At 42.3% G+C, this 20,915-nt stretch overlaps 2 protein-coding genes across 2 annotated transcripts in view; one reads left to right on the forward strand and one right to left on the reverse strand.

Annotated features, from left to right (window-relative positions):
- Positions 1-5,820, forward strand: part of LOC142559742 (NADH dehydrogenase [ubiquinone] 1 alpha subcomplex assembly factor 2) — a 45,110-nt gene extending 39,290 nt beyond the window's left edge. Inside the window, exon 6 of the mRNA XM_075671334.1 lies at positions 5,377-5,820. Coding sequence (XP_075527449.1) covers positions 5,377-5,474 — 98 coding nt within the window. The 3' untranslated portion in view covers positions 5,475-5,820. The remainder of the gene's footprint in view (positions 1-5,376) is intronic.
- A 6,978-nt stretch (positions 5,821-12,798) lies between these two features.
- LOC142559743 (small integral membrane protein 15-like) lies at positions 12,799-19,403 on the reverse strand. The gene is made up of 2 exons (XM_075671337.1): positions 19,349-19,403; positions 12,799-13,654 (listed from the first exon to the last, which is right to left on the reverse strand). Exons 1-2 carry the CDS (start codon positions 19,398-19,400, stop codon positions 13,428-13,430), a joined length of 279 nt encoding a protein of 92 aa, XP_075527452.1. The 5' UTR covers positions 19,401-19,403; the 3' UTR covers positions 12,799-13,427.
- Positions 19,404-20,915: the final 1,512 nt, after the last annotated feature.

Consider the following 20,915-nt stretch of genomic DNA (forward strand, 5'->3'; position numbering starts at 1 on the left):
TCTACAGAGATCAGCTCAACCGACACCATGACCATCCAAAATATTGGCAATATTAATCATTTAACTTTTCTGTTGTATCTAATACTTAAATGCTTTATACGCTAACCCAAAAGGAAAAACTGTTCTAGGCCAATTTGGGCTAGGTGTATTGTGGCCAACCAAGACATGGGAAAACAACTTGGGCAACGACCTCAGCCTTATGTTCACCATTAGGGCATTATGGTGACTACATCATCATCATCATCTATTTTCCCTTAAAGACCCTGATGGGGCGTTACATGGGGGGGGGGGGGGTGGCAGCAGGAAACATTACAGGGCATGCTATGACATAAAAGATACAGTGAACAAGAAATAAAGACCGAATTAAAGACCAACTATATATAACAAGAACCACATGCAGAAAAGATACTGTTAAGGGGTGACGGGGGAAAGATTTCTCTCCTGACGTTCATTTACTGGTGATTCAATAAAGTTGTCTCTTTCCTTCCTGAGGGAAAGACAAAAAGCACAAGAAAACATTGAAGTAATAAAAAGGTTCGTAAGGCTATCTTTGAATTTTAAGGGATTTCTCTCATTAACAACAGACTCTTTATTTATTATTATTTTATTTATTTATAGAATACTGCAGGCCAACTTGTGACCCAGGCAGGAGGGAATACGTTTATACAGTAATGTAATTAAATACGTTCAAAGAAAAGAAGTGCATATGAAATATGAAATACATTGAATCATATGACGTACATTGAACGATGATATAAATACATAAAAAACGCATTCTACAAGCATACAATGCAGAGGAAAGACAACAAAAAAGGAAAGTAAACTTAATTCACGAAAAACTACGCATTGATAATAACGTCTTTGTTTGGGATGATACGGAAAACGCTAGAGTAAAAATTGGAAAATACAACAATTCTAAGAAAGACTGACTTCACTATGCAGATAATAAAGAACTCCGTATTATAAACATCAATGCCCGTAGTATCATTAATAAATGTGATCAACTTAAGGCTATTACTATAGGTTATAGTCCGCATATAGTTGTTCTAACTGGAACATGGCTACACAGCGGAATAGAAGATGAAGTCGTGTTCCCGCCTTCTTATCGTGTTTTTCGACGCGACAGACCAACGAGAGGAGGTGGGGTAGCTGTACTGGTAAAGAAAAATATGCCGTCCACTCTTTTGCGTCAGGCTGACGATATAGAAACTATTAGCCTAAAAATTTCTTGTTGGGGACAATCTTTCCTGTTGTTTGCCGTTTATCGAGCACCCGGTTCACCGCTTCAATTCATGAGTGATTTGCGTACGCATATCACTTCGTTCACACACAAAAAAAAAAATATTTCTGTTAGGAGACTTCAATCTTCCAGGAGTTAATTGGGAGGATAATACTTCTTGCACTGAACTTACTCCCCATGTCAATTATATGCGTGATATAATTCTATGCCACAATTTACATCAAGTTGTAACTTTACCCACGCGAGTATACGGATCTTCGTCGTCGATACTTGACCTTGTGTTTGTGAATAGAAATGTCGAAAAGTTATCAGTGTCTGTTGAACGCGGCATATCTGATCATGAAATGGTATGTTTTTCATGCTGCTTGGAAAAATGCAATCGCAGTAATGCAAAAAGTGTTGTAGTGAAGGACTTTTCACGTGCCAGGGACGAAACTATTTTAGATTATCTAGATTTTCACCTCAGCAACTTTAAAGGAAACAATGTTATAGAACTTTGGGACAAGTTTAAAGAACTTTGCACATATTGTGTTCAAAATTTTGTACCAAACAAGACAAAGAAAACAGCGAAAGTTAATCCTTGGGTTACGCGGGAAGTCATTCACTTGAAAAGAAAGATTAAACGCTGGAGACGAAAGAACGCCCCTATAACGCAAATTCAAACCGCAAGAGCTAAATTAAGCTCGTCTATTGGGCATGCTAAACGGCGATATTTTAACCACACTCTGCCCAATTTTATTCGTACCGCGCCACAAAAATTTTGGACATATTTGAGTAAAAAAAACAAACCAATTGAACAAATAGTGGATGGCGGCATTCTTATCGTCGAAAAGCAAAGTATTGCAGAGCATTTCAACACATACTTCCATAGTGTCTTTGCAAATACAAGTGATATATCGATTCCCATTTTTTCTTTGTCCCTTGCAAACTCGGACCTTGTATCTGTACCTGGCGTAGTTTCTATGCTTCTTAACTTAAAAACCAAATCAACCCCTGGTCCTGACAATATATTGAATGTTTTTCTGCGCCGATACGCAGAAATGGTGTCCAAGTTTCTTGTGATCATTTTTCGTGCTTCATTATCCACAGCAACTCTTCCTATTGACTGGCTAACTGCACGCGTAGTACCTGTACCGAAAAAAGGGGACCTAACGCTGATAAGTAACTATCGCCCAATATCGCTAACGTCATCATGCTGTAAGATGCTAGAACACATCATAGCTAACTACATTACTAAATTCTTAAGTGATAACAGTGTACTCTCACCTGAGCAACATGGTTTTCGAAAAGGTTTTTCTACTGTCACCCAATTAACATCGGTTATTCATTATTTTGCGAATATTCTAGACAAATCCAGCCAGGTAGATGTAATATTTTTAGATTTCAGGAAAGCATTTGACCTTGTTTCACACTCCAAGTTAATTGAAAAACTTCGATTAATTAACATTCCTTGTTTCATTGTTAATTGGGTTTCAGCATACCTCACTAACCGAAAACAGTTTGTTAGTATCGATACTTACCATTCCCATGAACTTCCAGTTACCTCAGGCGTCCCTCAGGGTAGTGTTTTAGGGCCTTTATTATTCTTAATTTATATTAATGACATTGCCAGCGTTGTCACAGCACCAGTTCAAATAAAACTGTTCGCTGACGATTGTGTTCTGTTCAGTGAGGTAACCGGTTGCGATGATCAGATAACCCTGAACAATAATCTTCAAAACCTCCTTTCTTGGTGCAATCGTTGGAACATGGAGGTAAATGCTAACAAAACAGTTTACATGAAGATAACTAAAAAAATAAATAGCCTATCTTTTCCTTACGCTCTCGGATCTGAACCATTAACCGAGGTTAGGGAATACAAATATCTTGGCGTCACAATAACTCATAACCTGCACTGGAACATTCACATTTCTAACGTATGTGACTCAGCCTTTCGTAAACTCTGTCTTCTACGTCATAAACTAAAACAAGCTCCCGCTGAAACTAAACTTTTAGCCTACACATCAATAATAAGGCCAAAACTGGAGTATGCCTGCATAGTGTGGGACCCTTACACAAAAACGAACATTGGTGCACTAGAAAGAGTACAGCGTAAAGCAATCAGATTTATTTTTTCGAAATACCGTATGACTGATTCCCCGACAGCAATAATGAGACAACATGGCATTCAGACATTGGAAATACGAAGAAAAATACAACGGCTGAAATTTCTTTTTCTTCTTAAAAATGATCTCCTCGCCCTCACTCCTGAGCCTTATGTAACGCCAATGGCAGCACGCCGAACACGTCATCGTCATGCTGACTCTCTAACTCCCTATAATGCCAGAACTAACATTTTTAAATATTCTTTTTTCCCACGCACTATAACCGATTGGAATAATTTACCTCAGTCGCTACTAAACAGTACTGATTCCATTGACCGTTTGAACTACTGATTTCATTTTTTTTTTCCTTCTCATTGCTTAAAATTGTACCGACGGTTCATTTGTACATTTACTCTTCACTTTGTTTTGGGAACTGTTTGGTTACAAGACCGAGTGTTCTTTTTACGCATTTGGTTCTCGCAGCTGGTGGACTCCATTGCTATTATGCACACTAATTTGGTCCTTTTGTTCTTACGTCTGCAAATGCAATTATTCTGTATTTTGTATGCCCCTCCTGCCTGGGCCTCAATGAGGCCTGCAGTATTGTATTGTATAAATAAATAAATAAATAAATAAGGGATTGAATTGAAAGGAGAGAAATATTTACAGTACCAGTTTGCACAGGTTGTATTTTTTTTCATGCTAACACGCATGAAAGTACTCATGTGGTCACACGTTTATTTGAAATTCAGTTTTTCAATGGCATGTAATATGTTATTGGACAGGAATACATCGGTCGGCAGAGAGTTCCAATCATTTATTGTTCTAGGAAAGAAGGAATATTTAAAGCAATTTGTACGCACGAAAATAGGGGTTATTTCGTAGGGGTGATAATTTCTGGTAGCTCTAGCTGTTAGCGGCTGGAGAGAGAGTGAATGACCAAGTTGTAGTTCCCTTTTCCAAAGGCGGAAAAGCAATGTTAGGCGTGCTACCTTCCTTCGGGATTCTAGGGTGGCAATATTATTTTCATTAATCAATTGAGAGGGGGAGTCATAACGTCCATAACAATTATATATGTAGCGGACGGCAAGCCTGTTTATGTTTTCCAGTTTTTTAATATCTTTTTTCATGAATGGGTCCCAGACGACGCAAGCATATTCTAAACGCGACCTTACGAGTGTGTTGAATGCCAATTGTTTCACGGATGGAGGAGAATGTTTCAGCTTGTGTCTCAGTAGGCCGAGTTTATGTCGAGCAGACGCACAAACATTATCAATGTGTTGCGACCAGGTTAGACGATTGTTGATGGTTACACCCAAATATTTAAAGGAGTCTGTTTCAGAGACCGCGGATTGATTAATAGTGTATTGATATGTTATAGGGTGTTTTTTGTTGGTAATGCGCATAAAAACCGTTTTTTATTCATTAAGTTTCATTTCCCAGGTGTCGCACCAGTCAGAAATCGCAGTAACACTTTTATTCAGGATCACTTGATCATTGGCATCTTTAATCTATTTGTAAAGTAAGCAGTCGTCCGCGAACAATTTAATACACTATCGTCTATGCATGCTGTTATGTCATTAATATATACTAGGAAAAGTAGCGGTCCGAGCACGCTTCCTTGTGGCACTCCCGAATTTACGGGGAGACATCCAGAGTAATGACCCTCAACAGCAACGAATTGTCTGCGCATGCTCAAATATACACAGATCCAGTTTACAATGTTAGGTGGAAACCGATAGTTGCTTAGTTTTGTTATCAAACCAAAATGAGAGACCCTATCGAAGGCTTTGCTGAAATCGAAGAATATAACATCAACCTGGCCGGCTTTATCAAGAACGGAGGCAAAAGCGTAGACGCTAGAGAGAAGCTGAGTAGTGGTAGACAGCCCCTTACAAAAGCCGTGTTGGCACGGGGACAGAATACCACGTTTTTCAAGAAATTCCGTCATGTAATTTGAGATAATATGCTCTAAAAGCTTGCAAGATGTAACTGTCAGTGATATAGGGCGATAGTTTGATAGTAATGTAGGATCGCCTTCCTTAAATACAGGCACAACACGAGCGACCCGCCAGTCTGATGGAACGATGCCACAAGATATGGACGAGCGGAAAATTACAAGAAGGAAATGTGAAAGCCACTCAGCATAGCGATGAAGAAAAGCATTAGAAATGCTGTCAGGACCGCATGTCTTTTTTGTGTTTAGATTTAAGAGCATAGAAAATATACCCTTGTATGTTATAAAATCAGAATTTACGTTTTCCACATCTTCAGCAATGACCGGAGAGCACTGATTAGACTCAGAGAAGATAGAATGGAAGTAATGATTAAATTTGGATGCCTGGTGTTGCTTAGCTTGAATTATCTGACCATCAATCTTTAGGTGGTCAAGAGCTTGCCTCTTCTTATAGTTCAAATGTCGCCAAAATTTTTCAGGGTCAGTCTTAAGAAATTGGGTCAGCATGTGGGAGCAATAAAACTGCCTACCTGCTCTAATTTTTTTAGTGAGTGTTTGTTTTAGCTCGTCAAATACTGGGCCAAATTTTTTTTGCCTTCGGAATCTTTTTACTTTTCTAACGAGGTGGATTATATCTCGATTGATCCAAGGATTTTTTCGGTGCACCTTCTTCATTTTACTAGGGATGAAGTTATCTATACAGAAGTGGCAAATGGATTTCAGCTTTAGCCATAGGTAGTCAACATCATCGCCAGAGAAGTCTTCCAGTGCTAGTTCAAGGTAATCGATAACGGACTCGTCATTTGCTTTAGTATAGTTTTTGACGGATTTGCAATCTTTAAGCGTGTTATTGTTTGAACTATATGTTCGACATGTGAAGCACACTAGTCGATGATCTGATATGCCTTCCTCAACAGTTATTTCAACGTCTCAAAGAGATCTGCTGCGAAAAACCAGATCAAGAATAGAGAAAGCAGATCCCTGCACCCATGTTGGAACGTGAACTGCTTGGTCGAGATCGCAAGCTAACATTGTGTCGAAAATAATTTGGCCCGCTAGAGTAGGTGCCGAAAGTTTCTTCCAATTTATGCTGGGAAGGTTAAAATCGCCAGCCACTATTATGGTCTTTCTGCAATATTGAACAGTATGTTCATGAAGTTTGGTTAGGAAATCCGAGGTGGCACGCGGCGGACGGTACACTGCTACAAGGTTAAACAAGAACCCGTACAAATTGATCTGTAGGAACAAACTTTCATGATTATCAATTTGTTCTAGTAATGATACAGACATGTTTTTGCTCACAATAACAGCCACACCACCGCCACGAGAAGTTCGGTCCCTTCTGTATATATTGTAGGATCCAGGAACCAAGTCCTCGTCTTTAATTTCTTCATGGAGCCATGTTTCGGTTAATACTACTATATGAGGGTCCTGACAAAGGAGTATAGTTTCTAGTTCTGCAGTTTTGTTAATTATACTTCGTACGTTTACGTTTAAGAGGCGCAAATGCTGTGGTCGAGAAACACGTGGTTGTCAATTGATATCCGCGTTGACGCATCTAGCAGGGAGCCTAACACGTGTGTTTTTGTACTCGTCCCACACAAACGTGTCATTGTCAATCCGTAGTTTATCACTGACAAGATAGACTTTTTTTCCATTTGCCCTATCTCCCCTTGCACTCTCATACAGAAGCCAGCGCCTGTGCAGAGTGCGACGGGAATAATCATTCTCGATGAAGATACGTGTGCCTTTCAGTTTCTTAGCATTTTTTAGAATGCAATGCTTTTCATTGTAATCCTGCAGGTACAAAATAGTCGGTCGATTTTTGTTATGACTATGACCAAGCCTATGAATTCTACCAACGGACGAACATTTCACCCCAAGCTTCTGTTCGAATATTTCCTTTACAATTTTATTTTTTAGTTGATCGGCTGTTTCATCGGGCGCCGTAAACAACCAAGTTGGAACTACGGCTGCGGTCTTCAAGGTCGACCAACTTCTCGGACTGCTGAGTGACAGAACCGCGAAGTGAATCAATAGCACTATTAATGTCGTTAATTTGGTCTGTAGACTTTTTGGCTTCTTGCAGAAGTTTATCACGTTCCACTGCCCTGGCACTGACTGCAACTAAAGCAGCCTGTGATGCCGTCAACTGGGATTTAAGTTCTGCAATAGCTTGAATTATTGCATTCTGGCCTGCCGCGATATCACTTAACTTGCTCTCGATATCAGGGCCAGGATTTGACTCGACATCTCCGCAAACAAGGAGCTCGCACACAAGAAGACATTCGTACATGATATGCGTAAGAGCGCTTGGGCATGGCACAACTACAAGAAATCGATTACTAGATTTTACAGAAGAATGCGAGTAGCTAACCTTAATTACAAAAGGAAGACGAACGGTCAGCGTTGTTGACAACTTCATTTCGCCATGCCCACTGATCCAGGAGCATTGAAGTTCAGGCTTTATAGCTTCGGGAAGTTGTGACGTCACTGATCGCCGCGCCACGCTGATACGGACGGGTAGATAAACAGAATAGCCAGCAGAACGGGTCGGGGAGAGATGGCATGCTGATGCGGGATCCAGGCATAGAATGGGCAGCGGTAGACCAGCAGAACCGGCACACGCTCCGCCAAGAAGAAATGCCTGAATTACAAAAGGAAGACGAACGGTCAGCGTTGTTGACAACTTCATTTCGCCATGCCCACTGATCCAGGAGCATTGAAGTTCAGGCTTTATAGCTTCGGGAAGTTGTGACGTCACTGATCGCCGCGCCATGCTGATACGGACGGGTAGATGAACAGAATAGCCAGCAGAACGGGTCGGGGAGAGATGGCATGCTGATGCGGGATCCAGGCATAGAATGGGCAGCGGTAGACCAGCAGAACCGGCACACACTCTGCCAAGAAGAAATGCCTGAATTACAAAAGGAAGACGAACGGTCAGCGTTGTTGACAACTTCATTTCGCCATGCCCACTGATCCAGGAGCATTGAAGTTCAGGCTTTATAGCTTTGGGAAGTTGTGACGTCACTGATCGCCGCGCCACGCTGATACGGACGGGTAGATAAACAGAATAGCCAGCAGAACGGGTCGGGGAGAGATGGCATGCTGATGTGGGATCCAGGCATGGAATGGGCAGCGGTAGACCAGCAGCACCGGCTCACGCTCTGCCAAGAAGAAATGCCGGCATAAGCAGTAGAAACATCGTGAAGTGCACTGTTGCCGCCATGCCGGTTTCACGCCTCGGGAAGTTTGTTCCAGTCTTCAATGGTGCATGGTAGAAAAGATTGATTAAAGGATTTGGTAGATCCGTGGAGTCATTGTAAACTACAGGAATTGAAAATATGGCGGGAAGTACGATTAGGAGGCAGCAGGAGAACACCATGAATATCCGGAAAAGTATAGTATACTTTGTGGAGAAGAGAAAGACGAGTGATCCTGCGGCACACTGCTAAAAATGGAAGACCTAGGGATGATTTGATATTGGTAATACTAATATTCCTGTCATATTTAGAAGTGATAAACCATGAGGCTTGGCTCCAAATTACTTCTAACGTGTCGATTAAATAAGCTTGATGGGGACTCTAGATGGAGGATGCATACTCAAGCCTGGTGCGGATAAAAGTTTTGCAGGCTAGCCGCAGATGAAAGGGGGAGAAAGAGTGAGGGATCGTTTGATGAAGCCGAGAGTCTTGGAGGTATCAGCAGCGAGCTTGAGTATGTGTTCTGACCAGGATAAGTTTTTAGCGATTGTTACTCCAAGACAGCGATAAGAATCAAAAAGCACTTCTTCTTGGGCTAGTTGGTAGCTGTTCATTATAAAATATGAAGACGCCAAATAAACAGACACACACAAGAGAAGAGAACGGGACAGGGCGCCACTCACAACTGTTTTATTTACAGAACGCAGACAGTTACGAGTGGCGCCCTGTCCTGTTCTCTTCTCTTGTGTGTGTCTGTTTATTTGGTGTCTTCATATTTTATAATGATAAGAATCAACTTGCTCAATACTAACTGAATTGAGGGAATAAGGATAGATATAGTTAACCCTTTTCCGAAAAATCTGCATGAATTTACATTTAGAAATGTTTAAAGACATTTGCCATAATGTGCACCAATTCTCAATTTTATGCAAGTTAGGCTGAAGTCTAGACTGATCACTGCTGAAAGCAATTCTTCTATAAAGAACGCAGTCATCTGCTAAAAGTCGTATAGCAGAGGAGAGATTATTTGGAAGATCATTTATAAATATGATGCTGACCATTGGCCAATGTTGTGCCGTCCATGGCTTGACAAATTCTTGGGCAAGTCTGGTTTGTCCGTAATCAAAAGAAATGTGCTAGACATTTTATTTTGATAGGCATTTAGTCCTAGCATGGGCACGAAACACCACGACATACATTTATTTTTTGTGTGGCACTTTTACAGCAGATAACCATAGCATTTTAATTGAACTCCATGCTCTAGCTGACACCTCAGGAGGAACATAAACATATATGTATGTTGATCATAGGAGTACAATTATACATTTATTTAACTGCCACGATGTCCCCAGTGTTGACGTGTGATAAATCAAGGTTTGCGATGGCTAAAATCAATTGCACAAGATGTTGTAGACGCTTGAGTTGTAGAGCTGGTAGTGCACTGTCATAATTTGAATATTTAAGAAAACATGTTTTCCCTCATACAAAAACTGCCATTCTGAACCCTGTGTGTACTGTGATAACCATACTACTTCCGCCAAGACTGCATTTTTCAACTCTTTCTGCACCACTGTACTCAGCCACCAATTTTGGTCCAACATAAGGCTGGCTAATGCAAGCACTACTTGCCCCTATTGCATTAGCATTGTCTGTGGCAATGACACAACATACAGGGCACACCATAATTACTGTCACACACTTCAATGGTTTATTATGCCTTTTAAATATTTCTCCACATCATTCTTCAAACATATTTTCAATCTTTCTTCTGTATTTTTATGTTTCAGGCCGGTTTCATTATTTTTAGGAAAATGGCACACCTTAGACCACACCAACCCGTAATCTTGACACTGAGCGAGGCCGAACACACTCCTTACAAGTTCGTGAAAACTGTAAAAAGTTCTCGCTAGATTGTCCACTAAGCACCCAAGCTTGCATACTTAAGAACTTTCTCCACAACAGTCATCCTGTCTCTGTGGTTTATTTAAGAAAATTGTGAGGGAATAAAATTCCAGCCATGGAGGAGTGTCAGAAGGCTGGCCTTGGAGCTGAATGTGTTAGCGGCAACAATGCCTGTGAAGGCCTTTTGAAGGGACCTAAAGATGTTCCCCCACAACCCACAAGCTCTATAGAAGAATGACTCATGGAGGTGCATAGAAAGGGAAGGTAGGAAAAATCCCGGCTAATATTGACATGCTCTGCGAAGGGGGAACACTTGGCAACTGTCTTCACTGATGGGAGACGTTTCACAGTAGAAGCCCCTCTCAACCTCTGGAGCTCTCATGTGCTTGCTCCAACATGTGCTTGCTGATGCAGCTAGTTATAAAGTTTTTCAAAACTCCCTTCCGGCGTCTGCCATGGTCTGGAGCTGGGGTAACCATCACGGGCCAGATTCCTCGTTTTTGTGCCAAAAGGTGCAAAGACCAACACTGACATACCTTAAACATATTTTAGATCCTCATTCCCTGGCCCTGGTCCCAGTCCTACTTTGGCGAACCGCTTTGGACTTTGCAGCAGGATGGCACCCAGCCAAACAATCAAAAAGCGAATTGACTCCTCAGCACTAGTATCATGCTTTAACGCCCGACTTCATTTAAGCCGAAGAGTGGCCAGCAAACTCCCCTGACCCAATGGACTTCTGTGTGTAGGCTATTCTTGAAGAGAAGGCCCGTGCCTATCAGCACACCCTAAAAGAACATTGCTGGAGTGAGCATGGTGACACATTCCCCTGGGAATACCTTGCGGGGCATGATTGAAGCATATCCAGAACATGTAAAGGCCATGATCAGGGCCAAGAGCATAGTCAATAAAACATGTTGCGTTGCATTCTCAATATCTTAATTGCCTCACAAGAGATATATTTCCAGAGGGTTTTTTTATCCTCAACCAAAATATTACGCATAACCCTTGCGACAGTATTTATGGTACACCCTGTATTTGCAGAAACAGAGTGGTGGTGCCATATGCCATTGTTGAGGCGAAATATGTCTCTCTGTAAAAGTTGTTTTGTGTCAGTTGATTTTTGATGTTGGTCATAATTAAAGTGGCTATAAAACTTCATTGCTTTTGCACACTACACGCAATGCCACATGTACACAGTCAGCACACTAGATTTTTATCCAATCATAATAGCAGCACAGAGTGGTAATGTGAATGCATGAAACTGCTGCATTGCAACAGTGCTATCAGTGCCACTTAAGCAGCATTCTGAAATGCAGTGCAGGGCCCCTTCAAAAACCAAAGCCTTGAGGCAAGCATTTGTTTATCGCTGGACTGTAGCATTCTTCTCACTCATGCCACCACAAGTCTTACTTGAAGGGTTGAACTGCCATAGGAATGCTAAGGGCAGATCCATAATGGAGACGTGTCATGCTTCTGAATTGTGCAGAGCACATTTTATTGCAATAGCATTTATGCGGACACTTAAGGCGCGTTCATGCCACTGCTGTTGTGCTGTCATGGTTTGACAGCACATGCATGGCTCACGCGTTAGAAGGTCTGCAGAGATGCGAGCAATGTGCAGCAGTGCATTTCTCTACAAGAAATGATAGTCATGTGGATGCACCGATCAGCCCTGTGTTGGAGCCAAGGCAGCATTCTGCCTTCCACTGGTCGCACGAGTGTTGTGCACACTACAGTTCTTGCTCAACGGCTGAGTGCACACCACACCATCGAGTGCATACAGGTGGTCTAAATGGAATGAACAATAAACTTCAGGCTACAAACACTTGTGGTATTCTTCATTCTCATCTCATGGTTTATCAAGGTCAAGGTACAATGCCGCTGGCAGTGGTCCTGATCAATCTGAAGTACCAGAAGCTTGATGTGGGCGAGTTGGTTTTGCATACTTGAAGGAAAGGGCACTACGAAGACGCGGACTAAAAGAGGAACATATATGACGGACAAGGCGCCACGGACAAGCGCCTTGTCTGTTGTACATGTTCCTCTTTTAGTCCGCGTCTTCGTAGCGCTCTTCAAGTCCTCATCAAGCCAGCAATTAGATGCCTGGAAGATGCTGGGTGCTGTTTCTGCTATGCAGCAGCACTTGCACCGTGTATTGTTAAAAGCAATCTGAGGAGCTTCAACGCACAATGCTAAACCTTACTATTGCAGGCAAAACCACTAAATTTTTGCATTAGCCTTGTGTGTATATGTGCTTGCAGTTCACGTAAGGCCTGCATTCCAACACAAATACCAGTTCTTCCTTTAAGGTAAAGGCTTTTCATGAAATTCTGGGCACTGAATACTCTCTACTGTTCGCACTTGATTATTAAACGATCAGCAGATGAAAAAGACCAAGCAAAGCACATATGGAACTGCACTTTCAAGTTTATTTTAGACATGAACTTTAACGCAAGTGCCACTTAGTTTTACATTTTTCTTGTGTTCTTTTGCTGATTTATGTTAGCACAGTTCAAAGGAACCTTGAAATGAAATATGTAGGTGCACTTGCATAATTCAAACAGTTCGGAGCCTGCAGAGCAAACAGACAGATGGTGTAACACTTCGCCGGAACACTCCTCTCAAGCACATGCTCGATGTGGAGACTGCAAAAAAAAAAAAGCCAGAAATGCATAAAGACTTGGATATCCCTACAGTTGTAAAATATAGCAGCTGTACAGTGTTCTTTGTGTGCTCACTGCAACCTGCAGCTTAAATTTGATGGTCTGGTTCTCCACCTTGGACCTTGGCAAGATGGAGCATGGTCAATTTCAAGCTTTTATAAAGCCACTGCATGTGCTTCTGGCTTTGTCCATGAAAAAAAGGGGCAATGGTCTGCACAGTTGCAGTTATCACTGCAGCCTGTGGTAGGCTGCCTTTGGCCCTTTCCGTGGCACCAGTAAGGTAACTTCGCCTTCAAACTTTGTAAGTGAAATGTTGATGCCTTTATGCAACCCACTGGCTGTGATCATATAATTGCAAGAAGTGACACAATGCCATCAGTCAGTCTTGGTACGCCTCGTCTCGGCCACATTGGCTTTCTTCTTGGACCTCTGCTTTTTGCGTTTCTCCTCGGCCTCAATGTGCTTAGCAAGTTTCCAGGAAAGGAACGCACTAATGAGGAAGAACGGGGACAGGCAGAGAAGCACATAGTAGATGAATTCACCAGGGCTCTTCGCGGCCCACTCGACAATGGAGTCAGCCCAGGCCTTGATGTCCACCATGTCTGCAACATACAAAATCAGAGCTGTTTGAAGTGGACATAGCATCATCGGCAACAAAGCTGCTTGCTCTTAACCCTTTATGTGCCATGTCTTGTATGGGTACCTTGCTGTGTTACAAATTCAGCTCACTCCCTGCCTTAACTGACATCATAGAACCTTCGTGTATACTGGTTGTGCCATCTACACAAAAGTTGGTTAAACAGAAATTGCGTGGCAGCTATTGTTTGTAAGTGGCAGGTCTATTGGTGCTGCTGTCGTCCATCTCGGAGCTCTCGTTTCTTGTTTTTCGATTTGGCAGACTGGCGCTAAAAAACAATGTTTCTGAATGATACGCAAGTTCAAGAACTTTTTATGAACTCCAATTGAAAGGAATAAGATATTAATTATGAAGCGTTTTTACATGACAAGTCACAACCATGAAGATGGCAAATTATTAATTCCATAGCATATTCCTTAATTTTTGCTTGAATACTCAGATCAATGAAGTGTCTAGGTTCAGCAAGATATTGCTAAAAAAACGTTTGAACGACACTTAATGCTTGCTAATGCATTATTTAGACAGAACATAACTACAACACACTTTTGAAAAAAAAAAAATTTCAGTTCCACCAAGAAAGCTAATCATTGATAGTGGTGAAAGGTGTTGGGATATTACACAAAGTAACACTGGCAGTTTTATGGGCACTATAAATTGTAGTAGGCATTTGCTTGCCAACAAAACACATGCTGTCAAGGAAACTAAGAAGCATGACACCATGCAACCACCCATGATGCAGACCACTTTACCATTTCACTTTGCCATGCCTCCGAAACCCAGCAGATCATGCGACCTCCTACACATTGAATGCAGCAAGAGCATAAGAGAGTGTGAATGCAACTCTCCCGCTTTCCTAACCTTCAGCTGCCCTCTGGGCCGCTGTGCTTGGCTGAATGCTCAAACACCATAGCCTGAGGCAGGCGTAAGGTGGTGGGAAGTGAGGGGACAGCATGTGCATGTATTTGTGCATATACTGACTGTCACAACTAAACATCACCAAGGATCAAACAAATAATAGAGAACTTTTTGTTAAAGGGGCCCTGAAGCACATTTTGAACAAAGTAAGAAAATGTTGCCGATCTGTCGTAGAGGCTGCTGTGAAAATGTGAGCCAAATATTGCTGCACTGCATGAAGGAGGGAATTTACAATATAATGTCTGCAATAGCAAAAAATTGCTTTCTCTCGCTTCTGTAATGCCATCAAGCTGCGTCAGTGAAAGCAGCTTGCCCACCAATGCTACTGGCTGATTTTGTGATCGCGAGAGCATTCTCAATAATATATAATTGCTAATTTTGAGGTAAATAAATGAAAATTATATATGTCTGCGATCTCAAAAAGACAGGAAAATCATTTCATCTTTACACTGTATGTAGGTTCAACTGCTGTGCATAGCCTCCGAAATGGCAGTGGTGTGTTGCGTAGTGCAGATTACTGCAGCCAACACAGGGTGCCACCGTGACATGCAACGTTCGGTCGGAGCATTGCCCTCATGGCTTCTTCACTACGTAGCTTTCAGCGCGCTAGCGAATACAAAAGAAAGAGGAAGTCAGGTATTGATGCGATAACTCGAAAAATGTTTGCAGCACGAGATCTGTGAGAGGACATATTTTAATAGTGAGGTCATTCTATGATTAGAAAAGTTTTCTGGGCCCCTTCACAATGCCCACTTTTTGTTGATGGTAATTGATTGTGCTACTCATAAGTCTTTTTTTTATTGGACACAAATAGTTAAGTTTAACTAACTAACCTAAGTTATCTAATTGATAACACATGTTGTAAAAGCTGTGGAGGATGTCAAGAAATGAGTGCTGAGAACATTTGTGTCATTTTTTCCCTATTGCAAGAAGAAGGCACATAAAGAAACCAAAACTTGCAGGCAGAACAGTTACGAGTGTAACACGAATGCAAGCATTAGCTGTGCTGTGGGCTAGGCATTCTTGCTCCTGATCTCAGGCTCGCCGAATTGATTAGGAGTCTCAGGGTTCTTCTACCTCCAGGACAAGTCAGTGTGAAGGATGTTTTACAGCTTTCTGGTTTTAACTTCTACACTCCTTCTGACGCTCGAGTGCTCGCCAGCATTAGAAGCAGACACTGGTATAACAGGGCACACAGCAGCACAATGAGCAAGCCACTGCCACCAGCATTCCCTTGAACGCCATCTAGTAAATGCAACGCAGCCGCAAACAACTGCGCCGCCACAGACTCATGAAAAGAAAGTCAATGCATGACTTCTTTGTGGCAAAAATTCCACAGTACTGTGGGCACAGTCAGAGGGTTCCACTGCCCATTATGCATGGAAGGCAACACCATCTGGTCGTGTTGCAGGAAACCAAGCTTTGCATCACGTGACGAGACTCTCCTCTCTCATTGGTAGAAGCACACATCCCATGTGCACTTCCACCAATAAAAGCAACTTCTGCGCGCTGCCACGGTCTGCAGTGCAGACAGCTACGCCAATGCCGACCGCGTGAAACTGAGGAATGAGCGAAGAAAAGCTAACATTTAAAAAAAGAAAAACACGCGGCACTGCATTTGCATGCCAGTGATTGTAGTGGTCTCAAACATAAATCTCATCACATACAAGAATAGCTTATCGCACTGGTAACATATGGCTGTGCTGTTTCCCCATCACATCAGCAACTTTCAGTGTGCATCTTTGGTGCTGATAAAACACAAAGGCTTGGCTTCAAATATGCGCAGTGTGCTAGATGACAAGGTTTGTTTATGTTCAAGACTGCTGCAGTGCAATCACTGGTGTGTGAATGCATTGTCATATGCTGCTTTTCGTCAAAAAAAGAAAAAGACTACACAGGACCTAAGTCGCTTTAAATGCTGTCATTGGTCATTTATAAGCTAACTAAAGGTTAGCTCATTATACTCAAGCAATTATTCATGCACAATGAAAAACGTACACAACTAGCGTGCACAATGTAAAGCCCTCGATTATTTTTAAAGGGGTTCGGAACCACTCCTTGGTGAGAAAACGGTCGCCACATAGCATACGCAGCTGTGAACATCTCAGCTAAATTTTGCAGTCATGCGCACCACATGGAGCTCACAAGCGGAACGTGAAGCTACCTTTCTCTCAAGCGCTCTCTTTTCACAGCAGAAGCCTGCTCCTCTGGCTTTTCTGAACACTTTATTTCGTAATATAGCAGATTCCCGTAAGCACCTGCTATTGGCCAATAGCTACCATCAGTTAAGAAAGGTGTTTGATCAGGGTGCTTCTTCCTACTGTTACTGTGTATATTTATTGATGCAGTTTAATAAACAGGCTGAAGAAAGCTAATATCTGCTTTTGAATTTCAATAATAATTATATACTTCTGAAATAATCAGACTATTGTCTGCTGACGCTAGGCCACGCCCGCCCATGTACGACATAAACTTTGGCCACCCTGCTTATCTTTGTCGTACGCATCAGGCTGGCTTGCTTTGAACACTCAACTAGCCTCAAACCAACCGAAACTTAATGTCAGACCACATGCACGCTTGCCAGCACATGCTCACTCATGGCTGCTCCTGGTTAGACACCTTGGCAGACTTCGCTTCTAAATGAGCTTGTTGATGGCTATTCAAAATGCAGAAGTTGGATGTGGCTACTGTAAGCCGGTCTGTACCATGTAGCATGCATGACCAGACTGGAGCATATGAGCGCGAGCGCGCACTCAAGCCCCGTCATGCACAAAGCAAACGCTGTGCATACATACTACAGTTACATGTAGCTGCAGTCTGCTACATAGCGTAGATACCATGACGGCCACAGGGTGCCACGACGAGTCTGCTGGCTTAGCGCACGGTTAGGGACTGCAGCACTGCAGCTCGCTTAGGACAACTGCATTTGGCGCATCGTAGGTGCCAAATTCAAATTTGAACTGCGCACCACAGCGACGTTTAGTAGGCAAAGCGTTGTGGGGACGCCTCGCTCCACCGTAGCTTTCACAGTGCAAGTCATTGAAGGAGCAGTGCAAGCACCGTATAGGGGACGTTTGATTGCCAATAACTCCTCTTCTGCTGAACGCATTTAAGTACTTTCTGCGGCAAGGCATTTCTGAAATAGTCTGTTTTAACTTCAAACATATTTCTAAACTTCGATAAAAAGTGGTTCAGGGCCCCTCTAACTACTGACTTAAAATTTTGTCTTTTTATTTCTTCATGAAATTGCTGTCAACCTAGTTATTACGCTGTAGAGCCTCTATTTCTTTTGAGTGCAAGTAATTACACCGCCTCTTAATGTAACCAGTTGAAAGTGCGCACCAAGGGCCAGCATGGCTTCTGGCACAAAAAAGGAGACTCATCATGTCACTGAAACCTGTTGTGCTGGTCTCATGGTACCAGACACCACTGAGAAGCGCAGACGTGGAAGGGTCAACTTGGTAGCTTTCAGTCGCGCAGTCAGTGAATGAACGTCAATCACTAACCGGGATAACTGGTGTGCTCTTGAGTGGTTTGTGATATCATGTAACTCATGTTTGTGATATCATGTAACAAAGTCTCCATTTTCATGTCTGCAGCTGCACTGCACTTGGTGTTAGCCAAGTGCAGTGCAGCTGCAGACATGAAAATAGGACATTTTTAATGGGCTGCATAAGAGGTGCTGCAGACTGGTGATCTGTTGCACTCTCGAAGAATTAAATCTTTATACCGTAATTTATTGAGTCAACAACTAACTAGAAAGTTCTAGCAAAACTCATCTCACAATAAATGCCAACATTAATGCAATTATCAGCAATGTAGCAATGCAATGTACTGCCACCCCTGAAATTTGTCGCATACTATGAGGCATGTACTGCAGCCGTGCTCTTTTGCGCATCCCTCTGGACGCGCACCATCTTGTGGCCTCCAAGATGCATGGCATCTCGATGTGCATGACTGCCAAGAATTGTTCCCTGGCAGCCCATGCACACTCTTGTTGTGTTGCTAAAATATTGGGCTGCTATTCTTGAGGAATCCATGTGGCGCGGGTTTGATTCTCCCCACCCCCAAATAAATTTTAAAGGATCTTTGTTTTTTTCATTGAAGAACGGTGTGAAAGTTTATATTGACCCCTTTCACGGCAATCCCGTGGGTGCTGCCATGTTTGATCACGTGATGACACGTCCATTGCTTGCCTCAGCTGCCTCCGTTGTGGCTTTGCAAACCTGTTTTGGCAGATATCGTAGACGGTGACTGGGTGGACAACACGCAAAGCTTTGGCTACAGCTTCAAAGGACATGTAAGCACTTTTGGAGCTTATTACGCTGTCTGAATGGCGTCAGCAGCCAATGTGGAGCTTGTGATAAAAGCAAAGCTAAAAAGGTATTCCAAGCTATCCCGACTTTCCGCTTTGGCATTGTTGATGTTAAGCAAGTCAAATGATTTCACTGAGGCTGTCTGGGTGCAACTTCATTTGAAAAATGGAAAATCGCTGGCGGTCTGTTTCTTTTACAGGCCTCCTGGCAGTAAGGTGCAGGTTTTAACTAATCTAGTGGAAGATGTAGAAGTGAGAAACTATTGACTACTTGGTAATCGGTGGTGATTTCAATTTACCCGAAATTAACTGGACGCAAAAGTCCACAATACCGTACAGTTAGGAATTGATGAAATTGTACAACTCATTTGTGCTATCTATCGCAATTGGTATGCCAACCCACGCGTAGAAATAATGTGTTAGACTTACTTTTTACTAATTCGCCTGTGCATACGGAACCTGCGCTCATCTTGCTAGGCATAAGTGACCATAACGCTGTCCTGTGCAAACTGAAATTGAAGTACATTAAAGTTGCTAATAGCACAGGCAGACGAACATACAGCTACCGAAAGGCTCAAGTCAATGAAATTTTTTTGGCACCTGACTTGTATTACGACGTATTTGAAAAATTGTCAGAGTCGCTGAATGTAGACGAAGTGTGGTGTTTACTTAAAAATAAGATTTTGGAGTTGGGTGACCAATTCGTCCTGTCATGGATAATGACGGCAAGGCAGGGTAGAAGTAAGCCATGGTTCACGAAGGAAGTTTGTAGGGCATTGGGAAAAAGAAATTGAGTATACATGGCGTACAGAAAGGAACCGACACCCCAGAAAAAAGCAACAATTGCAACAAGCTTCAAATGACGCGAAGTCCACAATATCACACGCGAAAGGTATATTTTACGCTTCTTTTCATTCTAGGTTAAAAAGTAACCCTAGGGAATTCTGGCAATTTATCAAGAGGAATAGAAAAGACGAAGTGTCATTTCCTGTGCTCAAACACAATGGGGCTCCTGTTCTTGATAGCCTCGATAAGGCAGAATGTTTTAGCTCCTTCTTCAGTTCTGTTATTTCTGCGCGCACAACTAACACTGATCCAATGCTTCACTACGGGCTTATAGGAAGGGAACCCATGAATGACATTCTTTTATAGGAGGGGCATTCAATTACAACTTGAGCATTTAAGTACCGCTAGTGCCAGTGGTCCCGATGACTTGCCAAACTTTCTGCTTTCCGCTTGTACAGGCCCGTTGTCTAAATAACTTTATGTGCTCTTTACTGACTCCTTGACATGCAGAATATTGCCTGCAGCCTCGAAAATTGCTAATGTGGTTCCTATTCCGAAGTCAGGACCACAAAAATCTGTTTAATTATCAGCCAGTGTCCTTGACTAGTGTACTTTGTAAGATATTTGAGCATGTACTTTTTAGCAACATCATGAGCCACTTAAATTTGTTTTCCTTATTGATCCCTCAGCAACACGGATTTCGAAGTGGTTTTTCTTGTATTACTCAGCTTACAGAAGTAATGCACAACTTAGCATCCGCCCTTGACAAAGGGGGTTGTGTAAATTGCATCTTTTTAGATTTAAGGAAGGCTTTTGATGCAATTTCCTACTCTTTACTGCTTGAAAAATTGTCATGGTACAACATAAATAAAATGGTTGTTGAATGGATAAAAGAATACTTAAATTGTAGGACACCACACGTAGTCGTTGGCGGTAAACGGTCGCATGGTGTTGATGTGTCATCGGGGGTGCCTCAAAGTTCGGTTTTGGGTCCATTACTGTTTTTGTTATACATGAATGACATTGCCATTGGCATATCTTTTATCCACTTGTTTGCGGATGACTGCGTTTTGTATCGTGTTATGAAAGCTCCCGATGATTACAATGAACTACAGAAGCATTTAGACAAGGTTGCAGAGTGGTGTGGTAAATGGGGCATGGGTATAAATCTTGATAAAACTGTGCAGATGTGCTTTATGAGACAAAGGTC

This window comes from Dermacentor variabilis, chromosome 10 (assembly GCF_050947875.1).
Source record: "Dermacentor variabilis isolate Ectoservices chromosome 10, ASM5094787v1, whole genome shotgun sequence".
NCBI classification, from domain to species: Eukaryota; Metazoa; Arthropoda; class Arachnida; order Ixodida; family Ixodidae; genus Dermacentor; species Dermacentor variabilis.

Coding starts and splice junctions, on each gene's coding strand:
- LOC142559743 (XM_075671337.1), bottom strand. CDS start 19,400: ATGCCTAGCAAGATGAGCGCAGGTTCCGTATGCACAGGCGAATTAGTA. Junction 13,655..19,348: donor CACAGGCGAATTAGTAAAAA/GTAAGTCTAACA, acceptor TGTATGTTGCAG/ACATGGTGGACATCAAGGCC.